This window comes from Centropristis striata, chromosome 20 (genome assembly GCF_030273125.1).
Source record: "Centropristis striata isolate RG_2023a ecotype Rhode Island chromosome 20, C.striata_1.0, whole genome shotgun sequence".
Lineage (NCBI taxonomy): Eukaryota > Metazoa > Chordata > Actinopteri > Perciformes > Serranidae > Centropristis > Centropristis striata.
The window spans coordinates 20396432-20422947 of record NC_081536.1 but is presented as its reverse complement, the minus strand read 5'-3'; the positions used below and the strand labels follow the sequence as shown (position 1 = coordinate 20422947).

At 39.3% G+C, this 26516-nt stretch overlaps 1 protein-coding gene across 21 annotated transcripts in view; it reads left to right on the top strand.

The window, feature by feature from the left end:
- camk2g2 (calcium/calmodulin-dependent protein kinase (CaM kinase) II gamma 2) overlaps window positions 1-26516 on the top strand; it is a 70213-nt gene that overhangs the window by 8616 nt on the left and 35081 nt on the right. For all 21 annotated transcript variants that reach the window (XM_059359282.1, XM_059359281.1, XM_059359278.1 and 18 more), the window contains exons 3-4: window positions 23434-23493; window positions 26031-26085. In XM_059359282.1, coding sequence (XP_059215265.1) covers window positions 23434-23493; window positions 26031-26085 — 115 coding nt within the window. The remainder of the gene's footprint in view (window positions 1-23433; window positions 23494-26030; window positions 26086-26516) is intronic.

The window sequence follows — 26516 nt, the reverse complement described above, 5'->3', positions numbered from 1 at the left end:
GGCAGATAAACGTAGCAGCGCAGCGCGGTGAATGTTTAATGGGACCAACTGTGAATATTTGATGATAGGGAGAGACTCATACATGAGAAGAGAAAGATGTAGATATGGAAAGAGAGAGGGAGACGGTCAAGGCTATACGCTCCACAGCCGAAATGGTGCACTGTGACACTTGAATGGAGTTAGTCTTCCCACAGCATGCAAACCTTCCTCGATTCTTTATCAAGTCTCTCTCTCTCTCTCTCTCTCTCTCTCTCTCTCTCTCTCTCTCTCTCTCCTCTCTCTCTCTCTCTCTCTCTCTCTCTCTCTCTCTCTCTCTCTCTCTGTCTCTCTGTGTGTGTTTGTCTCCTCCTGTCATATTCATCTTGCCCTCTTTTTCTCTCTTATATGCTCATCATTACCCCCTTGTCCAAAGCATATGGCATCATGTGGGAGCCAACATTAATAAAAATTTAATTGACCATATATGCTGGACAAGGACACATGAGGCTGAATGATACTTTCGAAGGGGATTCATTTTTCACCAGAAAGTAAATCTACAACTCAGTAGGACTGAAACACAATATGAAATGTAAATAGGATTTATTGTTTGGTTCATAAAATGTCAGACAATAATAATAAAAAATAAATGCATTTCCCCAAAGCCCAAGATGACATTAACATTTCTTGTTTTGTCTGACCAATATGTATGACAGAGAAAACCAGATAATTATCACATTTTAGGAGCTGATGGTTCAGTCCATTGAGAATTGCTCTCCTGAGGCATATGTCAAAAAAACTATCTATCTTTTGGGGTTACTTTCGGAGTATGTGGGTATGTGTATGCAATAAATTACAGTTTGTGGTGTGCATCTTAGACCACTTGGCCAAGAATTCACTATTTCACATTTCTGTGCTCTAGAGCTGAAATGATTGGTCAATTAATTGACTAGTTAATCAACAGAATTATTCAGCAAATGTTTTTATAATTGATTGTGTTTCAAGCAACAATCCTATATGTTCTATAATTTTATATATATATATATATATATATATATATATATATATATATATATATATATATATATAATTTCAACCCTACTGTGTTTACATCTGTGTTTATCACCTCATGGAGACTAGCAAGATTGTTTCAGAGAGAAGGCTGGCTGCCAACACTTCATTGGATTACATGACATCTCAGGTGTGTGTGCATGCTTGTCCGTCGGTGTGTGTGTGCTTCCTTGTCAGTTGCTGTCACGTCAGCGTCTGTGAGTCATGCAGGAGGTCTTGTTTGTGCGTCCTCCTTCTGACAGTGGCAGCAGATTCATGTGTGGAGCTTGAAAATGTCCTTGACTGAAAGACATTACACACAGACTGGAGTGTGCGGATGCTCATACTTTTATTTCTTTTGTATTCTGGCTCCAACACCCCTTACAAACATTTATCTTTGGCAGGAAACTTGCTCACTTTCAAGTAGCTCTCTGTCACCAGTTTATCTGGTTATGTGCCAGCTATAAAGTGAGTTGAATGCCCTGTGCATGCCTCTGTCTCTGTATATGATTATACACACATACTCATCAAACTCCTATTTAGTTGTGAGATGGGTGGAGTAATTACAATTTACAGGTAAGTAAGTTTCCAACAGTGAGGTGATGCTGTTCTCTAAATAGAGAGGGCTTTTATTGAGACTATTTATTGCGACAGTTGGAAGATTGAAAAAGCAATAAAGCAGGTTACACGCATGGGAGAAGCATCCAGCAATAATGTTTGACTGTTTTTGTGTGTGTGTGTGTGTGTGTGTGTGTCAGTCCGTCTGTCTGTTTGTGACAATGAATCACTTCATGCTGGCAATGCTCTCACCCCAGCCAACCATCTCCATGTTTTACCCTTTGTGTTTTCTTTCTCTTTCTACCTCTATTCCTCATGTTTGTTAACTGTGCAGTGTTTAATTAATATACAAATTTACACTGAGCAAAAATCTCTTATCTCTAATCTCATCAAATAGTCTGTATGTCTTTAAAGGGGTAGATTGGTTAAGGGTGTCTTTATTGCTAGTATTGCTGGTATCAAAGCTGTATTGAACTCTGGTTTTAACTAATTAACCGGACAGAGACCACCTGAAAAGGAGGGTCTCATTCGGCTCAGTAAAGGGGTATGTAAGGAAACAAGTATATAAGGAAGAAATTAAGTAAGGAAGAAAGCAGGGTTCCAGACTGTGACCTTTATTTCTGGAGATGACATAACAAAATGTAATATCCATATTTAAAAAGGAAAAAAAAATATGAATGTGTTGCGTTCAAATTAATCACTGATAAATTCCTGAAATTATAAACAATAACTTTGTCCAGCAATGTGTGTATACATAGGTGTGGATACATGCAGCTGTCTAAGCTCTTCAGAAATGCCAGGGGATAATCCATTGCTGATCACACACACTCGCTGTCATGCTGTCAATAAAGCATCTTGTCCTAGATGCATCCTATTCTTCACACCTGACAGCTGAGATTACATAAACTCGGCCACTATATTCACTCGGTGTCATGTCCAATGAATAGAAGCATGGTGCAGCCTGATGCACAATGTAATTCTCAAGTCCTTAAGCCTGAGGAAACCCATTCAGAATGGCTGTCAATCTGACAATTTGATGTTTTTGGGGAAAAAAAAATTCTCTGGAAAATGTGACTTTTTGAGAGCTTTAATCTGACAGCAGCCATTAAAGTCACATCAGGGGTTTAATTCGCAGCATAGTTGTGAGTAAAATCTGTGTGGTTTGTGATTTTATCATGGGCAGTGAGAGTAGAGATGGTGAAAAAGTAAAAGTGGGGGTGTGGAATTGGAAAGAAGCGAGCTGTAGCCCGATCCTCATGTCTGCTTGAGGCTGGCTCGAGGCTACATTAGCCGTGACTAGCATTAGGGTTCAACGGATCACAAAACTCACGGTTCGGATCGTTGATGGTTTTGAGTCACGCAAATATAACTTTCAAAAGAACAGGTTTACAGTTTTTTATCTTTTCATTTAGTAAGCGAGGATACTAGATTTATCTGCAAAATAATGAATAGATCAACGATAGGGTAAGGTTCGGATCAAATTAAAAAGGGTAAAACCCACCAATAGGCCTATATATAATTTCATTCCACATGTGTGGCTGGTATAAAAACATTTTGTAAAACATTAAACAGGATATACACACATGACTTCCTGGTCACCACCTAAATTATTTTCAAACAAGATTGTTCCTTCTCTTCAAAACCATCCAACCCCTACAACACCAGCTAATATGCCACACCTAAATCTACAACCTTCTTGTCAGAGATGGAGTTCCATTGTGGTAATCTGGGCACCAGGTGATAAAGAATAAGAATGCATGAACTAAAAAGAATGATATCTGTGGTTCTGTTGCATCAATATAGATTATTTCTTAAACTGTCCATTGTAAGTCCGACACTGTTTTACAAGAGCATTGTTAACTCAGTGGACTATATTTTTTTGCGATCAATTATTTTTATTTTCAAAAGAGAAGGGCATGAAACAAGATAAATACAGTAATACAACAAGTAATATTCACTTCCCTTTACCCACCCACCCCTCCCAGGTTAGCGACATCCCCCCTCCCTCGATATCCCAAAAAGATCTTCTACATTAGATACAGCATACATCACATAGTACATAAGTCATATCAATGTCCTATATGCCAAAGTAAGTATATGAAAATAAACAAAAAATTACATATATTTCAAGTAAAGATGTCTTTCTCAACTCAGTAAATTTTTAACCATTGCCACTGCAGAGGTCCAGGTTTGGATTGTTTTCTGACTAGCTCCATGCATTTTTGCCACAGACAACTCCATATAGAGTATGTTCAAAAATGATTGTAACCACTGGGTGCGTGTGAGTGTGTGGGGGGGCTTCCAGCGCAAGGCCAGCATTTTCTTAGCTGCAGTCAGCCCCGCTAATAGAGTGCGGGTCCGAGCAGAGGACAGGTTCAAAGATGAGGTGTCATTTAGAAGTAGTATTTTAGGAGAACATGGTATGTCTACCTCCAATAGGCCTGATAAAGTGGAAGATACCAACTTCCAAAAAATCGCCACATCAGAACACTCCCAGTACATATGCAAGAATGATCCTACATGACCCAGAGAACATAGATCACAAATAGGCGAATGTATGATCTTCATGAAGTACCTCTTTCTTGGTGTTAGATACATTCTATGTATGAGTTTGAAGTGTATAAGTTTATGATTAAGATTCTTTGATGTTTCGTCTAAATTGTTCCAGACAGTCAACCAACACATTTCATCACTGGTTAGATTAAGGTCGCCTGTCCATACTCGATGAACAGCCAGGGGTCCACAAGAGGATGCTAGTAAAAAAGAATAAAGAGCAGAAACTAGGCCTCTCGACCTTACTCCTACATCTACTAACTTGTGCAGCTTGTGAGTGGGGAGGAGAGTACCCCAGGGCACACCGTACGCTCGCATCGCGGACCTTAGGCGCAAATAGAGGAAAAAAGATGTACCCGGTATATCATAAGTGGCTCGTAGATCAGTAAACGATCTCAGACCCCCACCATCACAGACATCAGACAAAATGTTAACCCCTCTGTCACTCCACTCCCTGAAAAAGAAGGGCACCCCGCCAGTAAGTAGAGAGTAGTTATGGAAAATAGGGCTTTGTGCGTGCCACTTCAACATACAGCCAGTCACCTTCTCTACTGAGCGCCACACAGTCAAAAGAAACGACATAATGGGACCTAGTTTTAATTTGGAACGCTTAATGGAGAGGCCTGAGTGTATTAAATCTTGAAGGCGGTGAGGGGAGGCTAAATGTTCTTCTATAGGTCTCCATGATAGTTGTACCTGGGGGTCCAGCCAATTGGAAAGTGGGCGTAGCACGTAAGACCAAGAATAAAATTTAAAGTTAGGGACAGCAAGCCCCCCATTCCGTTTATTGCGTTGAAGAGTAGTTAGCTTAATACGTGGACGTCTCCCACCCCAGATAAACTTCGATATTATATTATGCATCTTGTCCCAATAGCCTTTAGGTGGGGGAAGAGGTATCATATTCGAATAAAAATTTACTCTAGGAAGGACGTCCATTTTAATTATGGACACACGCGTTTGTAAGGAGTTTGGGAGACGCGTCCACCTCTCCAAGTCCCCCTCCACTCGTTTCATAATACCCTGGAAATTTTTGTTAGAGATGGAGAACAAGGAGGGAAAGATATCCACGCCCAAGTATTTGAAGTTCCCAACCACTGGTATGTGTGTTGGTAGTGTGGAAGTGTCGAGAGATGAGTTAAGGGGCATCAGCGAAGATTTAGTCCAGTTAATTTTATAACCGGAGATGGAGCTAAATTCCTCAAACACCTCTAACACTATCGGAATACACGCTGGCGCATTATTTACGTATAATAGAATGTCGTCTGCGAATAATGATATATGATGTGAAGTATTACAGAAGGATATGGGCGAGAGAGAAGGGTGCCGCCTAATCGTTTGCGCCAGGGGTTCAAGGGAGAGAGCGAACAAAAGAGGGGATAGAGGGCAGCCTTGGCGGGAGCCTCTTGATACTGGGAAGGAGGAGGAATACATGTTGCCCGAAAAGACCATAGCTGAAGGATTAGAGTAGAGTGCCTTAATCATCTTAATGTAGTTATTACCAAGACCAAAAGCTTCCAAGACCAGCCAGAGATAGTTCCATTCAAGTCTATCAAAGGCTTTTTCGGCATCTAATGATAGAACAGCACATGGGGTCTCAATATCCTTAGAAAAATAGATTGTGTGGAGAAGTCTACGCAAGTTATCAGCTGCGTGGCGCGTTTTTATAAACCCAGTCTGGTCGTGATGTACTAATTTGGTCATGAGTGTCTCAATCCGTGAAGCCAGGACTTTAGCATATATTTTTATTTCTGAATTCAAAAGTGACAGGGGTCTGTAATTGCCACAGAGGGAGGGATCCTTATTTGGTTTAGGGAGAACAGTGAGAATAGCAGAATTGGTGTCCCGGTCGAATGAGCCCTTCTCCACAGCTGTATAGATCATATCCAGCATGAATTGACCTAGCTCATCCCAGAAAAACAAGTAGAATTCAGGGGGTATTCCGTCCCACCCCGGGGATTTTCCCTTTTTCATCCTCTGAATGGCCCCTTTTAGCTCTATCAGTGAAATAGGCCTTTGTAGGTTATCTGATTCCTCTTGGTTTAGGATTGGAAGATTTGCCTCCCGTATAAAATTTTTACATCTGTCACTGTCCAAATTAACCTCCGAAGTGTAAAGGTTACAGTAAAAGTCACGAAACTCTGTGTTAATAGCTTTTGGCTCAGTTAAAATGTTCTGTGATGACTCAGAGCGGATGGTTGTTATGTTGGCGAATTTCTCACTTTGCTTAAGCCTGAGCGACAGAAGGTGACTCGGTCTAGGGCCGTGGAAATAGTATGTCCTTCTGGTCTTGTGAATCAAAAATTCGGCCCTTTGTCTGAGCAAAGAATTTAGTTCAATTTTTGTCACATCAATGATTTGTTTCCTGGCTTCGGAGAAAGAGAGTTGCTGTTGGTGCTCTAGAGAAGTAAGTTTAGATTCAAGATTATTTATTTTGGCCAACCGAGTCTTACTGAGATGTGAGGCAAAAGCTATCGAGCTGTTCCTGATACATCCTTTTAGAGCGTACCAGAATATTCGAGGGTCATTAACGGAACCAGTATTTTCAGCCACAAATCTGCTCAACTCTCTCCGGAAGTAGACACAATATTCTTCATTTTTGAGCAGGGTCGTGTTAAAACGCCAGCGAGCTGCTCTGGTGGGTGTGTTCAGCAAGGTAAGCTTGACCAAAATGATGCTATGGTCAGATAGTGAAGTAGGAGAAAGCACTGCATTATGGATTTCGGAGATTGAGCTAGAGGTTAAAATGTAGTCAATGCGAGAGTAGGTTTTATGTCTACCAGAAAAGAAACTATATTGCCTGACTGTAGGGTTTATAGTACGAAATACATCAATTAGGCTGAAATCAGATATAAATTTGGCCAGTGAGGCTGAAATAGAGCTTTGAGAGTGAGAACAGTGTCCAGCTGGGTTTGAGGAGTCTAAGGCTGGGCTTATAACCGCATTCATATCTGCACCCATAATTATAGCAAAGTCATACAACTCGGACAAAATTTCAGATAGTGTGGTGAAAAATATAGGATCGAATTGGTTAGGTGCATAGACTGACATAAATGCTAGTTTACGACCAGCAATGATAGTTTTTATGTAAGAAATGCGGCCATCTCCACTGCCAAATTTATCAAGTATGGTTATGGACAGAGATCGCTTCAAAACGACGAGAGAGCCACGAGTTTTAGAATCAACAGACGCTGATGCTGCCACATAATATTGTCTATTAGCAAACCGCTGTACATCAGTTGCTCTAAGGTGGGACTCCTGAATGAATGCGATATCAATATGGTTTCTACGGAGTAAATCCAAGCAAGCCGCACGCTTAGCTGGTCCGTTCAGTCCGTTAGTGTTCCAACTAGCAAACTGTAAAGTTGTCATGGTTCAGTTATAGGGCTTGAGTGTGTGCAGTGAATTAAGTAATTGTATACATGTAGTAAATAGGACTGTACTATGGACATACATATAGGTGATGATAGCTGTGTTACAATAAGGATAAGAAGATCTAGTCTGCACCCCGCCCCCCCCCGGTACCCTGTCGCCAACAACCCCAAAACTCACATCAGAACCTGGTGATGTAAGGACCAAAAAGAACACAGAAAAACAAAACAAAACAAAAGCAACTCTCCCAAAAAACATCAGGCACTTGGCACTGAGAGAGCGGGCAACTGCCTGTCGAATCTGCCCGTCCCCCCTTAAAGGAAATAGCTGTCAAATACTGACAGTTTAAAATGAACTACCTTAAATTATAAAAGCTATAAAGGCCGTAGATATTTTACAAAGTTATCAATGAACTTAGATAAAATATTTAGCTTCATCTTCAAAGTCAAGTTGCATAACGATGTCAAATAGAAAAAAGTTTACTTTCTGTATGCACTGTAGACTGGCAGTGAAAAGGCTATACCACTAAATAGAAAAAGCAACAAACTACAGAGCGAAGGTTATATCAAATATTATGCTCCAGTGTTCATGAACTTACACTCTGATAGATGATCCAATTAAAATTGGACAGGTGGGATCTGCCATCAGTCCTGACTATGTTCATCCAGCAAGCTATTGTCCAGCGATTGCTCCATCGTATCCATTCGCCCGATCCATATTGAGAAAATCCTCGGCTTCGGTGTTTGAGTTAAAGATGTGTTGATCCTGTCCGCGGATAAGCTTCAGTCTGGCCGGGTAAAGTAGGAAGGCTTGGAGACCTTGCTTCCTCGCTTCCTCCATAGCCGGCGAGAAAGTCCGCCGCCGCGTTACAGTGTAGCTGCTGAAGTCAGCGGAGAAGCGAATCTCTCGGTCCTGAATCTTGACAGGCGTTTTCCGTGAAGCTTGGAGTATTTTGTCCCGGTCTGTGAAGCGGAGCATTTTGCATATTAGCGTACGAGGACCTCGGTTACCTGTAGCCGGAGGGCCGACGCGGTGCGCTCGCATGATTTCCATCCGTTGTTCACTCAGGTTAGGGAACCATTTCAGGAGATTTGTGGAGATATACTGCGAAGCATTGGGTCCCTCCGCGCCCTCGGGGATGCCCAAAATACGCACGTTGTCCCTCCGGTTTCTATCCTCTAAGTCCGCCAGCTTAGCCTCATAGTCCGTTAATTTAGCTTTGTTGCTCTTGGTGGTATTCTCCGTCTTGTCGACTCTTTTGCAAAGGTCGCTGTAGTCAGTACGGAGCTTAGCAACATCCCTAGTGCAACGAGACATCTCTGTTTTTATTTCGTCGAGTCTTCCATTTAATCCTGCGAATTGCGTCACCATAAACTCACGTTGTTTTTCCAAGGCCGTCTCTAGCATAGTGGTTAGCTTGTTTCCCTGCTCACCCTCGTCTTCCTCAGACGACTCGTGGTTGGGGTCAAGAGGTCTGGCGGATTTTCTAGGCTTCGGCATCTCGCAGGGTGGATGTTTAATTCTCACAGCCTGCTCAAAAGTAAATGCTAAGTCAAATAAAAAGGTAGTTTTCATTTAAATGGGGGGGATAAGAGCAGGAGCGAAAGCGCTACGCAGCCATCCTCTCTGCAGGTCACGTGACTTCCCAGTGGACTATATTTGATTCTGGCCTCTCTCCTTCAATACTGTCCACTTTCCCATTACTGTCTGCTGCACTCCCCAACCCCATTGGTACCTTCTGAATACATAAATATTTAAAAATGGGCCACAAATATGAAGTTTACTTTTACAAAATGCAGAAGTAGTTTTTGTATTAGTAAGAAGTACATTTTGTATTTGTTGTGGACTCTTTACAGCTGTTGATTAATACACATTTGGTGCTTGTGACCTGCCATTAGTCTTCCTGGGTAGTTGTTAAATAATGTGAAATTAGACCGTGCTTATCAGGGGAAGAGGAATATGTGGAGCTCTTGCAGTCGTGAGAACAACATTGAAAGAAGGGTAGAAGGTTTTGAATGCTTCAGCCAGTGATTGTTGCCTTAATGATTCATTTATTTTGATAATGCCAAAACTTACTTAACTATTACGAAATATTTTTCAGTAATCTCTTTTTCTAAGGTTTGTTATTATTCATCCAGACAACAGACGGTTCTGTCTGCAACATCCCTGTTTACATATCTGATCATTTTATTGGTGTATGCTTTTGACTGTTATATAAAAACCAGAACCAGGCAGCCACACTGACATCCCAAACACACATTTGAAAGCATATGCAGAGTCAACACAATGATCCGTTTAAATATTTGTTTACCCTCTATAGGCATTATCTCCATTTACATTAAGCTTTCTTTGCACAAGACCAACCACACAAATACACACCCATGTCAATAACACATACACATGGTTTATTTTTCCCTTTTCTATGCGATGCCCTGTCTATTACAAATTCTCCCAAGAAGTTGGGAAGCTGTGAAAAATGTAATAAACACAATGATTGCAATGATTTGTAAACCTTTGCAACCTACATTCAATTGAATACGATACAAGGACTAATGCTCAAACTAGGAAACCTTTGTCTTTCATAAATATAAGCACTCAATGAATTTGATCCATTCTGTTTTTGTTGACATTTCACACAGTCCCAACTCTTTTGCAATCTCAATTGTATTTCTGTCAGTAGTTTAACCATAACACCTTAAAACCAATTGATAATCCTCACTGATAGCTGCTCAGCAGCTCTAAAAGCTGTTTATGGTATCCCAATAAATTTGTTCAATGGAGTGTGCAGCTACATCATTAGGGTGAAGTGTGTGCTCCTGTTGACTGGCACACCACCAACAAAGTTGGTGTGTTTGTATCTGCTTCCAAGGTTACAATCAAAACACCTTTTCATTATAAAAGTATTCTCACAGTATTCAGGATCTGCTGCCTTGGCACACTTTTGTGCTGGTCTGGGGGATGCACATTTAGTGAAGGCTTTTGTGAAATGAAACTGGATCTCCAGTAAATCATAATTACAAATTGAGCTGCCACCTTAACAGAGGAACTTAATGTCAGCACTCTTTACACTGATCTTTAACCAATGATTTTGAATTAAAAAATTGTATTAAAAAAAAGGAAAAACACAAGTTGAATACTGTGGTAATTTATTACCAAATGCTATATATTTATTGAAATATTTACATTTTACAGGCTTTAATTTCAACCTCACTTGTCCTTTCCTCTCTGCTCTGTTTACAACCTGCAGTTCAGTTGAAGTTATCAAAATGTTTGTTACATCGTTGCTGTTCTCAGCCAAGTTTTTAAATTTTTGCTCAAATTTTGAATAAGACATGTAGATTCAATGATGAAATATCACTATTTGGTTACTTTTGCTGATAGAAGAGTTTGTCACGCATGTTTTGTTTAAAGGCCATCAAAAATATGGAAATCCATTAATAATACAGTTTCTGACTCGGATAAATGGTGTCATTTTGGTGATTATTTTGAAGAATAAACCGACAGTAGGTTGTGGGGTTCAGAGGGTTGTTTGGCTAAAAATTGTGGATATATTTAATAAATCCAGTACTTGCCTGACAATGACAATGTCTTATTACGTAGTTGTGTAATAACCCTAACAGGTAGCCTGTGGACATTTTCCCTGCAGGATGACCAAACATTTACGTATTTACACATAACGTTGTAAGCCTGCACTGTGTCAAGCTGAGCCGAAATCGTCCGATCCTGTGTGTTAAGGCTGATCTTTGCATGAACAACAAACAGGACCTGTTCCACAAGTTCCAAAATTAATGTCAAACCCCATGGATGCTTGATAGGAATCGTGTAACGATCCAGACAGCTATAATGTTATGTCATTATTTGCTCTTAAACAGGATTGACACATACAGGCTGTATAACTCGCTGCTTTTCTATGTCAGCTGTCGCTCTTTACGCAGCTTTATTGGTTGGCCTTATTAGGGCCACGGGGCAATCGCACCGAGCACTGGCCCCTACAGCAATAACTGTTGGGACCAGTGTAGGGCAAAGCCCTGAGCACTATTGTTATACTGTGGATTTTTTGTTCTTCCTCTTCCGGACACAATTTCGTCCCACTACTAGTCCTGCAACTCTTCGAGTTATCAAAACGTGCGGTTTGATCGGGATCGGTGTGCTATTTTGCATTGAAGTGAATGGGACGGCCAGAAAAAAATGAGCAAAAATGAACAATAATCAGAGATTTTCAAACATCTACCTTTCTGGCATGATTTCACCTAGAAACTCCATTTGAACTTTAAACAGTAGACACAAGTCTTGTGTATCGGTGTATTAATCCACGTTTCGATAGGTCATATAGTTTTTTATCAATCCCTGTTCAATGACCATGATCATTTTTGGAGAAATTCTGAGATTATAATGGGTGTGTATTGCATGGAATGTTCGTGTCACAGTGTGTGACATCATCCCTAGAGAGTAGAGGGAGAGAAAAAATTGTCAAAAAATCAATTTGAAAATTGCGCTCCAGGTCGCAAATTCCACTTTACAGAAATAATTTATACATAGAAACATAGGAAAATGTGTCATATGTAGCTGTTCAGGAAGAACTCGGGACGCTCAAAGTGAAGTCAGATCAATGATAGGTATTATGGTTTTGCCAAAATTGCTTTTTGTTGGAGGCCAGAAGTTCCAGTCTGTTTAGTTACACACACACACACACACTCCTCCAGATACACATGCTACACACACACACACACAGACACACACACAAATGCATGTGTAAGAGCGCACACACATTTTGAGGTATAAGGGCATACTTGAAAAGGAATGCTTGTTGTAGGTTTGCTCCTTGTATATAATATAGTATCATAACATTACTAGTATTAATTGTTTGAAATCTCTGAAGAATCTCATCATAGTGTACACACACTGGCAGTAGCCCCAGAATTTCCCCAGAGGAAATTTTTTATTTTTTATTCTACATGTATGTGTGTTTACAGTCTTACCAAAGGGACGGCCAATTTTAACACACAATGGAAGCCATTATCCCTTTTCTCAGGGAATAACCAAGAGGAAAGTGTGTGTGGCTGTGTGTGTGTGTGTGTGTGTGTGTGTGTGTGTGTGTGTCTGTGTGTCTGTGTGTGTGTGTCTCTCTCTCTCAAAGCTGGTCATTGTCAGGGTTGAAGCATGTCCCCCTGCAACAGCCACTCATCAGTGATTAGTTATCACTAAGCCAGGATCAAGGCTGCACTCTGACACATCAAGGTTGGGAACCCGGGCAGTGTTATTTATGTGCTAGAATAAAGGTGCCAGTATTTGCCTCCAGATCTATTCTTAGTACTAACTTGGGTGTCATCATCACACAATTTTTTAACATTCTTCCAGCCAATAGCTCTTCTCAACTACAAAATGAACATGCAGTATTGGAAACAATACTTGATGTACCTCAAACTCTACATTAACAGCTGTTTTTTGCATATGACCAGCACAAACAAATGATGGTTATTAAAAATAGAAAATAGAAAAACAATTGAGGGATGATATAAATATCTGTAATAAAAAGGATTAACATCAATCCACTAGAACTAGAAATATCATATTTTTTAATTAATGCATTTTCTTCCTTGTCAAAATCTACTGCCTGCATTACCCACAATGCAAGTCCATCTTTGATGGTTCAGTCAGACATTTGGATGTGTTTTGCTAGTAGCAGCTAATGTAGAGTCTGGTGTTATCCTCAAGCAGAGCTGAGGAGCAGGCTATAGAGGATGGATAATCATACTTTTTTTCCCAACTCTAAACCTCAATTTTTCTCATTATCAAATTTGTAGTTTTCAGCTCAAAATGACAAATTAAAACAGAAGCAGATCACAAAACAGGGAGGACTATAGCTAACATGTGATGTAATAGGAGTTATAAAAGGAGAAAATAAAAAAGAGTTGAATTAGACTTCCTGTGCAGCCTCTGCAAGTGCTTACATATACTGATACTAAGTCCTTTCCATCAACCCTGGCATAATAAATGGTCAAATTCACTCTAAAATGAGTCATCAAGCCTTTGTATCTGTTCTGACATGATTTGATTTGAAATGATTTATGGCATAAAAGTAATGATTATTATTGAAAGTGTAAGGAATCTTGAGCCCATGCTTCAGAAAAGGCACACTTTAAGTGAATGAAATCATCGTTTTCTCTAAAGACTGAGCAGTTAACATGATGTAATGTGTTTAAAATGCAGTTCCACAACATTATGTGCTTTAGACTACAGTAATACAGACTGCTTTGTGAAGATGAATGACTCAGAACAGGCCAGTACTTAAATTGCTTCTTAATTTAGTAAAAGAAAAAAAAAGAAAAGGCTTGACTTATGATCTCAGTCATTTTGTGAACCTAATGAACTAGTGAATAGTGGTTGATTTAAGTTGCAACACACTTGCAGCTCGCACAGCTCTAATGTTGATAAGCATTCAAATGTACTTAATGACATGTGGCACGCTGAGCTGGCAGAGAAGTTGTGATAAATCTAATTTACTGTTAATCTCGTGATGTATTTGCTTAGCTACAATGCAGTTTTGATAACAGCAGGAGAACACGGGATTGGTAGCAATGTAAGAAACCACAGGTGACTGCTGTTTATATTCTGTTGTTACTTTTGAGGATCTTATGATGTCTGTTTTCACTTCCACTAGTGAAATGACCGTCAAACTTTTACATGCAGGACAGTGTTCTGCTTTTCTGATCCATTATTTTAAAAGAACAGTAAGACTAAGTACATTAGTTTGGGGTCACTGGGCAAAAACGATGAGATGATGATGCAGCACTAATGCCCAGGATTTTCTCAGTTGAGATTTAATGAAAGATGAAGGTTAAAAGGGACCAGAATACTGTTCTATATAAAGTATTTTTCTGCTTTGGTTGGGAAGTGTTGTCTGTTCATCCAGCAGTTTGCTCCAGAATGCAATGTCTTCAGTTGGCTGGATTGCTCCGGTGTTACCAAAAGGCCATTATCTCCACTTGACCCTTAGCTTTCCTTTAGGTTACCTCTAAAACTCCAATGCAATTACAAGTGCATTTAGGTTTTCATTTAACATCAATTAGTCACCCTGCATTGCCATGAATTATTGCACGCCACCACTTTGAACAAAGAATCTGAAAAACATGAAATTTTAAAGCAAATTATGTTTATTTTTGCTTCAAAAATCACACAAATTATCAGTCTTCACAATGGTTAACAATTAATATTCTGTTGATTGACTAAGCTCCAAACTACTCAATAAAATCAGCTATTTGTATTTCTCTCAATGCCACTGGATTTCTTCCCTGGTTGTTATGTAAAAGCGCTACCAGCAGCCTTTAAGGCAAATGTCAAGACCCCAAAAATAACCTCTTTCCACCTCGATAGCTTCCTCCTACTGAAAAGTGTTACTGCTGCCTTCTTCACACGGTGTTAAACTCCCACAGTTTTTTGGATCATAAAGAGTCCATACCCCCTTATGCTATCTCCCCACAGGAGGAGGTTTAAAGTGAGAGAAGCTTTGGTCTTGTTTGTTTGCGGTTGGTCAGAGTGAACTTTTCTAACTAAACACTGTAAGGGGTCCTGGCAGGGACACACAGTTTCTTTTCACAAAGCTTCACAGCAACCTGATGTTAATGGTCTCTCCCAGCAGGTCAGCAAAGGTCCGTTAAAACTTTATTTACTGCCTTAACTTTACACAGCCAGTAGCCACACACATTGACTGGAGACTGGTTCTTTTAGCATGCAGAACACAATGCAGAACGTTATGGTGAAAACCAGTGATGAAGGATACACAGCGTGTCACTACATGTTTTGGTTGGGCTACTCTGATACCTTTCAGACCCTAACACACAGAGACACATACAGACTCCTGCAGTGTTGTTTTTCACTCTAAATTTGAAATCCATGTAAGGACTCTGACTGAGCAAATATCAAGATGTAAACACACAATTTTTATTCAGAGCGCAATTTGAAAAGACTGGGAGCAACGACGGGGTCAGAACAATTTAAACGTGAGTGACAATGTTTTGTGGAGAAGGCATGCGTGAGAGATTTTGCAATGGAAATAAAAGAGTCATTTTCCACAGCTGTGCAAATCTGTATTTATAAATGCAAAGCAAAGGTCAGGACAGCCTCATTAAAAGTAATGAAAGCTGTTTGATTTTTGCATCACTGTATACTGTGAACTGATATAATCAGGAAAAGGGAGGGGAAGCCGATTCATCTAAACATATGTAGCCCAGTGGGAAAATGCTGCAGTTATTATTGGTGCCATGAGACAGCACTGCCTTTTATGGGTATCCCATTGGTGCAAGGCGTATATAACCAGTCACAATGTTTGTTTACAATAACTTAGGGGCAGAAAACCCCTGCATCATGTACATAGAGCGAGGAACAACTGAGATATGCTCTCAACTCATTCATCAAAAATGCATGCTTCTTTCATAACATAATAATAACAACACTTCCACTAACATTTGATTGCAGAGCTTATTTACCTATTAGACCACAGGCTACACATGTATTATTCAAACTGATAAACCTGTTCTTTTTTTTTTTTGCAAATATACACTTTGAATTCTGAATTCTGCATTCTGTTTTTATTTGTTTTACACTGCTTGTACTGTTTAAGAATCAGTGAAGAATTGGCCGACAATGTAAAACATTGTTTGTATAATGTATAATAAAGCATAACAGTGTTAGATATTATTTAGTAAATGTTTGAGAAAGTAGCTCTTCAGGTACATTTGCAGAGTGGGTAAAAATCTGTGCCCAATCCACATTAAAAAAAAAATTCTCTGTCTATCTATTTTTATCTATTTTTATTCCAGCTAAAAAACAATTACGATATATCAACCACCATATCAGATATGTTATCCTGATGTCATGGCGTAAGTATGGCTGTGGACTTTCAGTCCTGCTTCTTTCTTTTCATTGAGACTTTTCATGCCCATGGCTGAGTTTTGGCAGTGCAGTAGGACTATATTTGGGGTCCGGTAGAGCAGAACTGGTATCCATCTTTGCCTAATTAGCATACTGCACAGGACAGATGAACAAGTGGCTGGTCACTGGTGGAAAGTGTGAGAGGTTTTGAGGGCTGGCTGTGAGTCTTTAACTGGCTATAAATAGTTGAAATAGTAGAGAATGAAAGAAGCCTATCACAATCGTGACATCATTAAGACTATTCCATGATTATCTCTTCCATCACTCATCCATCAATCATCCTTGTTGTGTTTACAACATTACGCTGTTGGTTTTGAGTAGGTGACATTAGCCTTAGCGTTGGCCCACTGACACCCAGCTGACCTCTCACAGCAATGGGACGTCTGACTGAAGTCACTTGTTGATGGAAGGAGCTGTGACAGGAGGTGGAAATGATCAGTGTCAGATGGTACAGAGAGACGAGAAAGGCAGAGGCAGAGTTTCTGTCAGTCTCCCTCTGTTCCGGTTTCTCTGTCTCTCACTTTCTGTCTCATTGTGTCTCTGCCTCTGTGCTTGGTGATGCAGGGCGGGCCAGGTCACTGTGATTCAGGGCTGTAAGCCGGAGGAGGATTGGATCTATTTATAGTCTTGTCTGCTCTCTGGGCCACACTGACCCGAAGTCTCTGTCTGTTTGTCTGTTTCTGTCAGTCTGTCATTCATTTATCTCATATCAGTTGGTCTTCCTTTCATCCTGTCATACACTCAGTTAGGATGACCTTACCCTCCAGTGTTTAGCAAGTTCTACCTCACTTACAGCAATGTCTTCAAGATGCTCACACGCTATTTTTTTCTACAAAATAGTAATCCAGAATCAATTGCTCAATGCATTGATGGCAAAGTTTCAGATGATTTGCTGTTTTTTTCTGATTTCCTTAGTCATATGATTGTAAACTGACGGTCTTAAGATTTTTTTCTTTAGCCAGCAGCTGGAAGTTGTTGCCTTCAGCTCTGAGAAGTAGTGGTCTTCTTTTTTCTGATAACTTGCCTTTATATGAAGGCAGCTCCATATCGAATATTTGTGTCAATGCATCGTCATCAAAGTGTTGTAGCTTTCGTCAGAGACACACCCAGTGTGTTTGTGTCTGAGAAGGACCCGTGGAATCCGAGCATCCAAAAGTTGTATGCGTGTGTGTGTGTGTGTGTGTGTGTGGAAACAAAGCTGAGAGCCACGCTTTTAGTCGTCCTCACAGCGATGTTTCATTGACTTGTCTGGAAACTCGCTAAAGGCTTGAAATGGAATCACATCGGTTATCTAATGGCTTTGCTCAAAAGAAAAAGATGTGTGCAACAACACACACACACACACACACACACACACACACACACTTAAGTCACTGAAATGCACATAGTGTCTGCAAAGGTAATCAGAATGCTGATTTCCTCAACAAAAAGGTATTATATAATTAGATAGATATTTAATATTGTTATACATTATTATACACTGTTCATACAATTTATTATGTTGTCAATTACATCACCATCTGTGGAGAAATAGTCCCACACATTACTGCCCGTTCACTGTTGTTTTCAAACCATCTTTAGGTGACACAGGAAAAAAACATTTCTAAATCAACCCAAGCATAGTTTTCATATCGGTGCATATTCAACAGCATATACGACGATACCGATATATCTATGATATCTATATCGATCTTGCTCTACCCATTACTCAAGTGGATTGTAACAAATAAAAACTCCTTCATGAAAACTGTTATTTTACTGTAATACAGGATTCACGCCTGTTTTTACAGTAATTATTTTGTCATCTTTAACAACATCAACACAGCAAGTGTTGATTTCAGATGTTGTCCTGTATTCTACAACCAAATTCCCCCCAAAATTGTGTTGCTGTGTAACGGGTAAACAAGGATAAAATTCAGCAAATTCATAATACAGAGTGGAATTTAATGAATACAAAAGTTTAGTCTTTGCACAGTTCTCACAGTTCATCACATTGTGCTTTCCTTACATTTTTTAGACAATGTCTAAAATGGGTTATTAGATGACATGATAATACATCTCAGAATCAAATTAGGTCTAAGTTGTAGTTGCATGTGACTACTTTGGAACAAAAGCAGCTGTGCATGAGTGGCTTCTCGATCTTTAAAATAAAGAAGCTGTTCCGTTTGTTGGTTGTGTCTAATCAGCGACTCATCATGCTAATATCCTGTTATGCTTACGGTGCAGGTTGCCAGGTCGGCTCCAATCAGCAGATGGAGAATGGTACATGCCAACCGCGGTCTCTTGTTGACTCGGCTGGTTCTCTGACAGTCCCTGAGGAGAGGGGACTTTGACAGAGCTGCAGACTGACATGCCGACTATTTAAAGACTGGTAGTGGCAGTTATAACCCTATGACATGCATACTGTAAATTAGTGTTTTGCAACTACCTATAAGGTCGTAGCAAAGCTTCTGGGGAAACAAATGTCTGGTTTACAGGAAGTTTGGTGGAACTAGATTGAGAAGAAGCATATGTGTTATCAGCAACAATATCTTCAGATGGTGCAGAGCAAAAATGCAAAAAAAAACGACCACTTGTCACCAAATAGAAAAATAACAATGTCAGGGTGTTTTGGGCTGTTTGTGTTTGTGCTTTTACTCCCTGCTCTCAGTTAGTTGGCATTTATCCTAAAGTTTTGTCAGTCCTTTCCCTGCAGGCAGAAGTTAATTGATGTAGTACATGGAGGGAGGGGGTATGAATCGTTTTTCAAACGGTGGATGTGGGCTGAAAGAAGCCATCTATCCATCCATCCATTCATCTACTGCTCTAGTCTGACCAGAGCTTCTATATGAAATGGTAATAAGGAGAGGGTTGAATGGATAAATGAATGTGATGATGTGCCACTGCGTCGCTCATCACTCAGTACAATTGGGCTAAGTGCTGTGTGTTTGGCTTTTTCGGAGCAGATGCTATGATATCACCTCGTTTCTCTGGAAAGCCGTAAAAAGGGTGTGTGTCTGTGGGTGGGGACGCTTAAGGCAGGCCACAAGTTTATTCTTTTACTATTACTATCTACTGACAGAAAAGTTACCAAGGAACTTTCACACCAGTTCTTCCTCTGTGTATTTAGCACACCACAGCGATTATGGGATCTCACATGAAAAAATTAAGCTATTTTCAAAATAATTTTACTTGGAGAGTGAGCCTTACACATCCTGAAGCCACACACAGCATAGCTTTTTTATCAGTTTTTGAGCTTTTCTGCTTCTGCAGTGTCAAATCTACACTCAGGTGCCAGTCTATTAGGTACTACAAGATTTAAAAAAGTCTGATACAACAATAAATCCTACCTTCATGAAGGTTGCAATGTTCATTTTTTTTTGTCGAAATGGTTTTACAGGAGCTGTTATTTAAACTTTTACATCATGTTGGAGGTCATAGTTTGTTGTGCTGTTGAATTGTATTGAATTATACAGAGATGTTTCTGTTAGCCTACCCTTGACATATTAATGATATATGAATGATATACATTGAGTGTACAGTGTAAATTTTTAATAAATGTATTCTAATAACTACAGTAATTTAGTTAAAACCGTCAAATTTCCCATTTTTTCCCCCCAATGTATTGCATTTTTAAACACCTAATTAATGCTGTAAAGTTTAGGTTCAAGCACAAAAAACATTTGCTAAAGTTAAAAAAGAACAGGGTGAAGCTTAAAAAAAAAATATTCTAGACGTATCTTACAACAGGACACGAACACAGGTCTCCTGGGTGAGAGAGCAATATCAGTGGAGGGTCTTTAATGCTGCTCTGATCTTAGGTTTGATGACTAACTTGCCCTTTGTGCTTATTACATAGAAGAGCATTATATTTTAGTACAATAAAGACTTTTATTTTTAACAGTGTTACCTTCTGTATTTGACACTGATCAGCTTCTGTTAAGCGACAGTCAATATCTCTTTCTTTTCTTTTCTATACAATTTGTATCTTTGAAGCCTGTGCTTATTCTGTTATCTTTCTATTTAAACTCCGCAGTCAGTTTCTAGTGTTTCTAAGCAGCCGGCTGCAAAGTCTGTCTGCCATCACAAGCATAATAAAGCCGTCATCTCTGGCCAGCATTGAAAAATAGCCCTATTTTTGCAGACTGATCCAACTTCTAAGAATACAAGCATCCAAAATAGCCCATTATGGCTCTGAGAAGAAGGTTGTGGAATGTGTGCAGAATGCTTTGATTTCTCATCCTCTGAACACTCTGGTCAGATTAAAGCTTGTGTGTGTGTGAAGGGGGGTCTAAAAAGAAGCATGGATATTGAACTGAGCAGGATAGGCCTACACATGTCTGTATATGGAGACATGCAGGATAAAAGCTGCAGCTGATTGGCTTAGCACTATGGGTCAGAGGTTTGGGGTCACACTTTGGATAGTGTTTTAAACCCTTCCTGTGTTTTCCTGCAGGAGCTTGTCAGTGGTGAAGGATTTAATAGGAAATCAATGCACAAACCTTTACGCCGCTAACCATTTCACAGCTAATTGACATCTCCTCTCATAGCTACTGAAATCCGTCCTAAAGGATGAGGATGAACACACAGTAGCTTTATGTTTTTAATGCTGGTTTTCCCAAATCAACCATACTATAAATAAATAGCAGTAAATTATTGCTGAAAACAGATCACTGCTATTAGTTGTGTATAACTGCCTTACAGTAGCCAGTTTCAAGTAAATACAAAGGTGTAATTTAATTATACGTTTTTAAATGCTCTGTATGCACACAAGACCACAAATGACATATTAACATGGTAGTTGTACACTTTCCATTGCCTCTCAGGGCCCCTCAGTGTTTGCTGTGAAGGAAGGAAGTATTTCCTATTCACTTTTCCTGACAGTGTTTTTCCAGTCAGCTGAGGTGTTTTGAAGCCGTCTCTAACCTTTCTGGGTAACCTCCACCCTATTAGTTGGCTTCCTTAATTACATATAACTCTATTAGTTTCTCTCTAGTGACATTTAAATGTGGCATTTCTGGTTTTGACCATAACTGCAGCTTACTGTACACCTCCCAAGTGATTGACGGCTTTGCAGAACAGCTAATGATTAGGGTACCATGTGTGGACTGCCATTTTGGGTCGTAACAATTATGGTTTAATGATAAACCACAATCAAATTAATGATTTATTAAAGGTTGGCATTACCGTTTCAAATTTCCCTTTTTTAAAACTCTGATTTGAGTGCAATTACCTCTCATGGTCACATGGCGCCATCTTTAATGTTAAAGCATGTAATATTGTTTTCATATGCTTACTTAAGACATTGGCTATGTTATTATTTTAATGTTTAATGCATAGTGCTGCAAATTTTGTGTTTTAAATCCTCTCTTGATAAATCAACAGCTGTTGCTCAAGGTTACTGACTCACCAGATATGAACTTGGTCACTCACCATACATATTTTTTCCTGACAAGTTTAAAAAATGACATATTTCTTGACTTTGCTAAATTTCTCATTTCTGAAAAGTCAATGAAATAAAATGCAAATGAGTGCTCGTTTCCATCAGCTACTGTTAAAAGAATATATCCAAGGACATGATAAGATTAGATAATTACTCAAACACTAGTAACCCTGACACATCGTGGCATTTCACTGCTGCTTTCCATTTCAGAAGGAGTTTGTGCTATTTTAACAATTTTATATACAGTATATAACCTTTGATTCACTTTCAAATGTGGTGTCTATATTCATACATTTTTTAAATCATACGGTGAATTGATTGAAGGAGGAAACAATCTGCAGATCATTACTAGTCCCAGTGTTAATGGATATCTGTTTACTATAACACTGCCTTGAATGGGGCGGGGGATTAGGGATATCCAATGTCTGGCCCTCTCTGACATGTCCACACACACACACACCAAAAAATCCAATGCTCACATGCCTCCACATAAGCAGCCCATCTGTCCCCTGAGACCAGCAGCTGGTGGGTGGCAGGTGTGTCCAGTATGAACTTGACCTCTGACCTCCAGCAACAGGAGATGTTGTCTTCTGTTTTGTTCTACTGTATCTGTCCTACAACCAATCTGCCTGTCCTAAACACACACACACACACACACACACACACACACACACACACACACACACACACATATACACATATGGACATCCTCTCCTCGCCATTAGAATCATTAACTGGACAGTGATTATATTAAGGCCAGACCCACAAGACTAATTTCACTAAGTGCAAAAAGCTTGTGCTAGAGGTTATGTGTTTCTGTGTGTGTGTGTGTGTGTGTGTGTGTGTGTAAGTGTGTGTGTGTGTGTGTGTGTGTGTGTGTGTGTGTGTACAGTCTGTCTGTCCACTTGTGCAAGCTCACATTAGTTGACAGCCACTGCTGGCCTCTTAGCTTGTCTGGCTCACTGTGTGTCGTACCTTTTCAGACATCCCGTCTCTGCTGTCCCCTCCAGCTCCAGCCGATTTGATGTTGGTCGTAAAATGGCAGGTTTAGGGGAAAACTGTGGTTCTGAAAGGAACCGGAGTAGGAGTTGTAGGAGGAGCAGAAGAGGTTGGAGAGAAAGGGAATAAAGTGTGTGTTTATGTGTTAAAGCAGCTCAGTTAAAAGAAAATGTTTAATCAATTTCATAGTCGCTAGCGCAGGCGTTTCTGAAGTTCTAATGGTTGCAAAATCTAAACTAAACAAATAATTTATTATTTATTAGTACTAGATCTGTTAAAGTTATGTAGAAGAAACTGTTTGCAGAATGTTATGTTGCAAAAGTGCTATTGAACAACATGAATTGCAGTCAGATTTAGTGAATGTGTTGCAGCCCTGTTTGTTGTAAACCTTTTATTTGGACTTTGTGTTCTTCTGTCCGTCCACTCTCTCAGTGGGTTTCTTCCAGGAAGTGTTTACTCCCTTTTGTGTTGTGGTCATTGTACCTTACATGTTCGACAAAATAAAGTATATTGCTTCTCTTCCTGGTAGTGTAATTGCATCCTAACTGTTTCCTCTCTCTCCTGTCTGTCCCCAGATCACCAGAAATTGGAGCGGGAGGCTAGAATTTGTCGTCTGCTGAAACATCCGAACATAGGTGAGTCAGAGTGGTTTAGTGGCCGTGTTAATTTGTAACAACGAGAAAAACAGCAGCATTTTCCTTCTTCTTTTATTGATATGAAAAAAGGTTAAAAAAAAAAAAAGAAAAAAAAAGTGGTAACTGTTAATTTTGCCACCGACTGGATTTGCTCATTTGATAAATCTGACATTCCTTGTGTAAGATCCCAGAGTTCATGTGCCTTTCATGAACAAACTGTTAGAAAAATCATAAACATAAATCATAAAACACTGTATTTGGATCATGGAGGTTTACTGCTGCAATAAAAGCACCGTCAATACCAATAACAAATACTAAGCACAGGGAAATTCATTGTTTTGACCATGTTTTACATAATTAATGTGTAATATTCTGTAGAGAACATGTTTCAGTATTTCTCATAAAACTAGGAAACAACATGAAGTATCAAGCTGATAAACAATCTTTACTTTGCTTTTGGGTGGTTAAAGAAAGCCTTTATCCAGTTGCATTAGTGGCTGTGCACACCATCATAATGCACACATTTTTAGATTGAGTGTGCCTTACAGTATCCGAAGATATTATTAAGGTATGTCCATTGTAAATAAGGTTTTAATTTGCTAAAAAAGCATGGAAGAAAAGACGCTATTTATACTTTATACCTTTATACAATAGGTACATTGTAAACAGGATATGCTCATAGCTACATCAGCTAATTTAATGATACCAAAATATCCATTTAGCATTAGATTGTAGAATCAATCAACCAATCAGTTATTCAATCAACCCTGTCTCTATAGCACCATACGGAACAAGAAAAATAAAACTATTTAACAATTAGAGACCAGTGAATCAGAGACAATTGATTAGAATAAAAAGAGAATATAAATATATGATATTCATGAAAAGCTCTGTTAAAATCAAATAAAAATAATAATAAAACATATACGCATATGAAATATAACATAAAGGCTACTTTGAAAATAGAGAAAATAGATAATGATAATAATAATAATAAAAGCAATAGTATGCAACAACCTGAGTTTCAGGACATTTTACGACTGAAATGTATCTCTGTGTAAAACCCAGATAATAGTCAGAGGCCCCTTGAGAAAGGAAGGAAATGGCAAAGTATCTTTACCAAGTGTCTTATCACACAGTAATGTGCCACCCAGTGCAAGCTACACACACACACACACACAAAGGGTATGATAACGGCATAATAAGCACGGTTTCATTCATTCTCTCTTTCTTCTTTGTCCTATTGGATTCCTTCTTCGTCATCGTCCCATTCTTCCTTTCTTTTCCTCTCTCAGCTGCTCTTTTCTTATCCTTATTCTCAAGAGGAGAGCTTGTCAAGTGTTCTTTTCTCTAAAATGTAAGATGTCTTAAAGCAAGAAGAGAGTAATATCCAACATTTTCAGGCCTAATTTAAAGCACCTACACCCATCTTAACACAAGCAGGTTCTTAAATCTACCTGTCAACATTCAGTTAGAAGGTCACTGTATTTCAAAACTGCTGGTTAAAGAAAGCTGTTAGTTTAAGTTGTCATTGTTGGCAAAAAAAATGCTCTCCCTCCTCTGTGTTCAGCAATGCTTCCTGTCTGCTTTCATGCTTCTTTAACAGAGAGAAAATTACCAGTATCACATTAATTAGAAATGATTAAAATATGGCAACCATTCTGTCAACTTTGTTATCCAAAAGCTGATTCCTGGTTGCCAACAGGCCAGGTGGCACTCAGGCTTTAGAAACCTACTGTCGAGCCCTGGAGTGGATCATTTCAGATAGGCTGCCATGTATCACTTGACCTTGTGTGTGTTTGTGATGATTGTGAGTGAACATACCAAATAGCACTGCACTTTACCACTTTAAGTGTGCTTCTTGTGCTTTGTTTCCACTGGCCAGCGGTCAATGATGCATTGATCGCCTGCCAAATCAATGATAAGTTATCTAAAACTAAATTAAAGAGGTGAAACACAATCATTTTTCACATTCACAGTTTATTGACTCTGAGGAATTAGATTTGACATAAGATAATACAATAAGACAAAACCTTCAACACATCATCAAATAGAACAGCACCTTTAACCAGCGGAGGACTCAGGTTATCTGACAGCAGGGGCAACAACAAAAAATGGTATGAGCTGCACGCAGTGGTTGCAACTTATGTTTTTCTTAATTTTATTTGCACCCTAGAAGGCACTTCATTGAGTTTTCCTTAAGTGCATTGCTAGCACTTCGGATGGATCAGTCTTTTATTTCAGTGCAGATTGAAGTGATACTACCCTGCCATCTAACTGCTCCGTTACACAAACAGTTTTACTGTGAAATGTCAAAGTAACACTGACAGTAAGAGTGTTACTAGGATTAGGAACTGTAATATAATTGCTGAATTTCAAAGCTATTTATTTCTGTAAAAAGGTAAACACAGTACCGTAACGCATTACTGCCCAACACTTGTCAGTTTATCCACCTGCAACCCCACACACTCACACAGCTAATGAACTGACTTCTAATTGAAGTCTCTCTCTCTCTCTGTTTCTTTCTCCATCACTAGTACGACTCCATGACAGCATCTCAGAGGAAGGCTTCCATTATCTTGTCTTTGACCTGTAAGTTAATCACATTAACAGACATGCACACGCACACGCACACACACACACACACACACACACACACACACACACACACACGCACGTCACAGATTCAAGCTGGAGTATTGCTCCAGGATGAATCGCTTTACTGAGGCAACAAGTAAGTTGACATTTTTATTTTCCATGACTGTCACCGTTCACAGCAGTGCAGTATATCAGCTTTTCCACTGCCATGATGGAAAGGTTCAGTTTATTGTTAAATCAAGCCATATGTTAATTGTAATCACACGAAGGTGTTTATTTAAGAGTTTGTGACTACAACTTAATTGAAGTCATTCGATCCCATACCTTTCACATATGTAATATAAATTTCACTCCTTGCTTGCCATGTTTAACGCACAAATAAAAATTATGGAAACAGTTCAGACGGGCAAGCTTAGTAGCAAGTA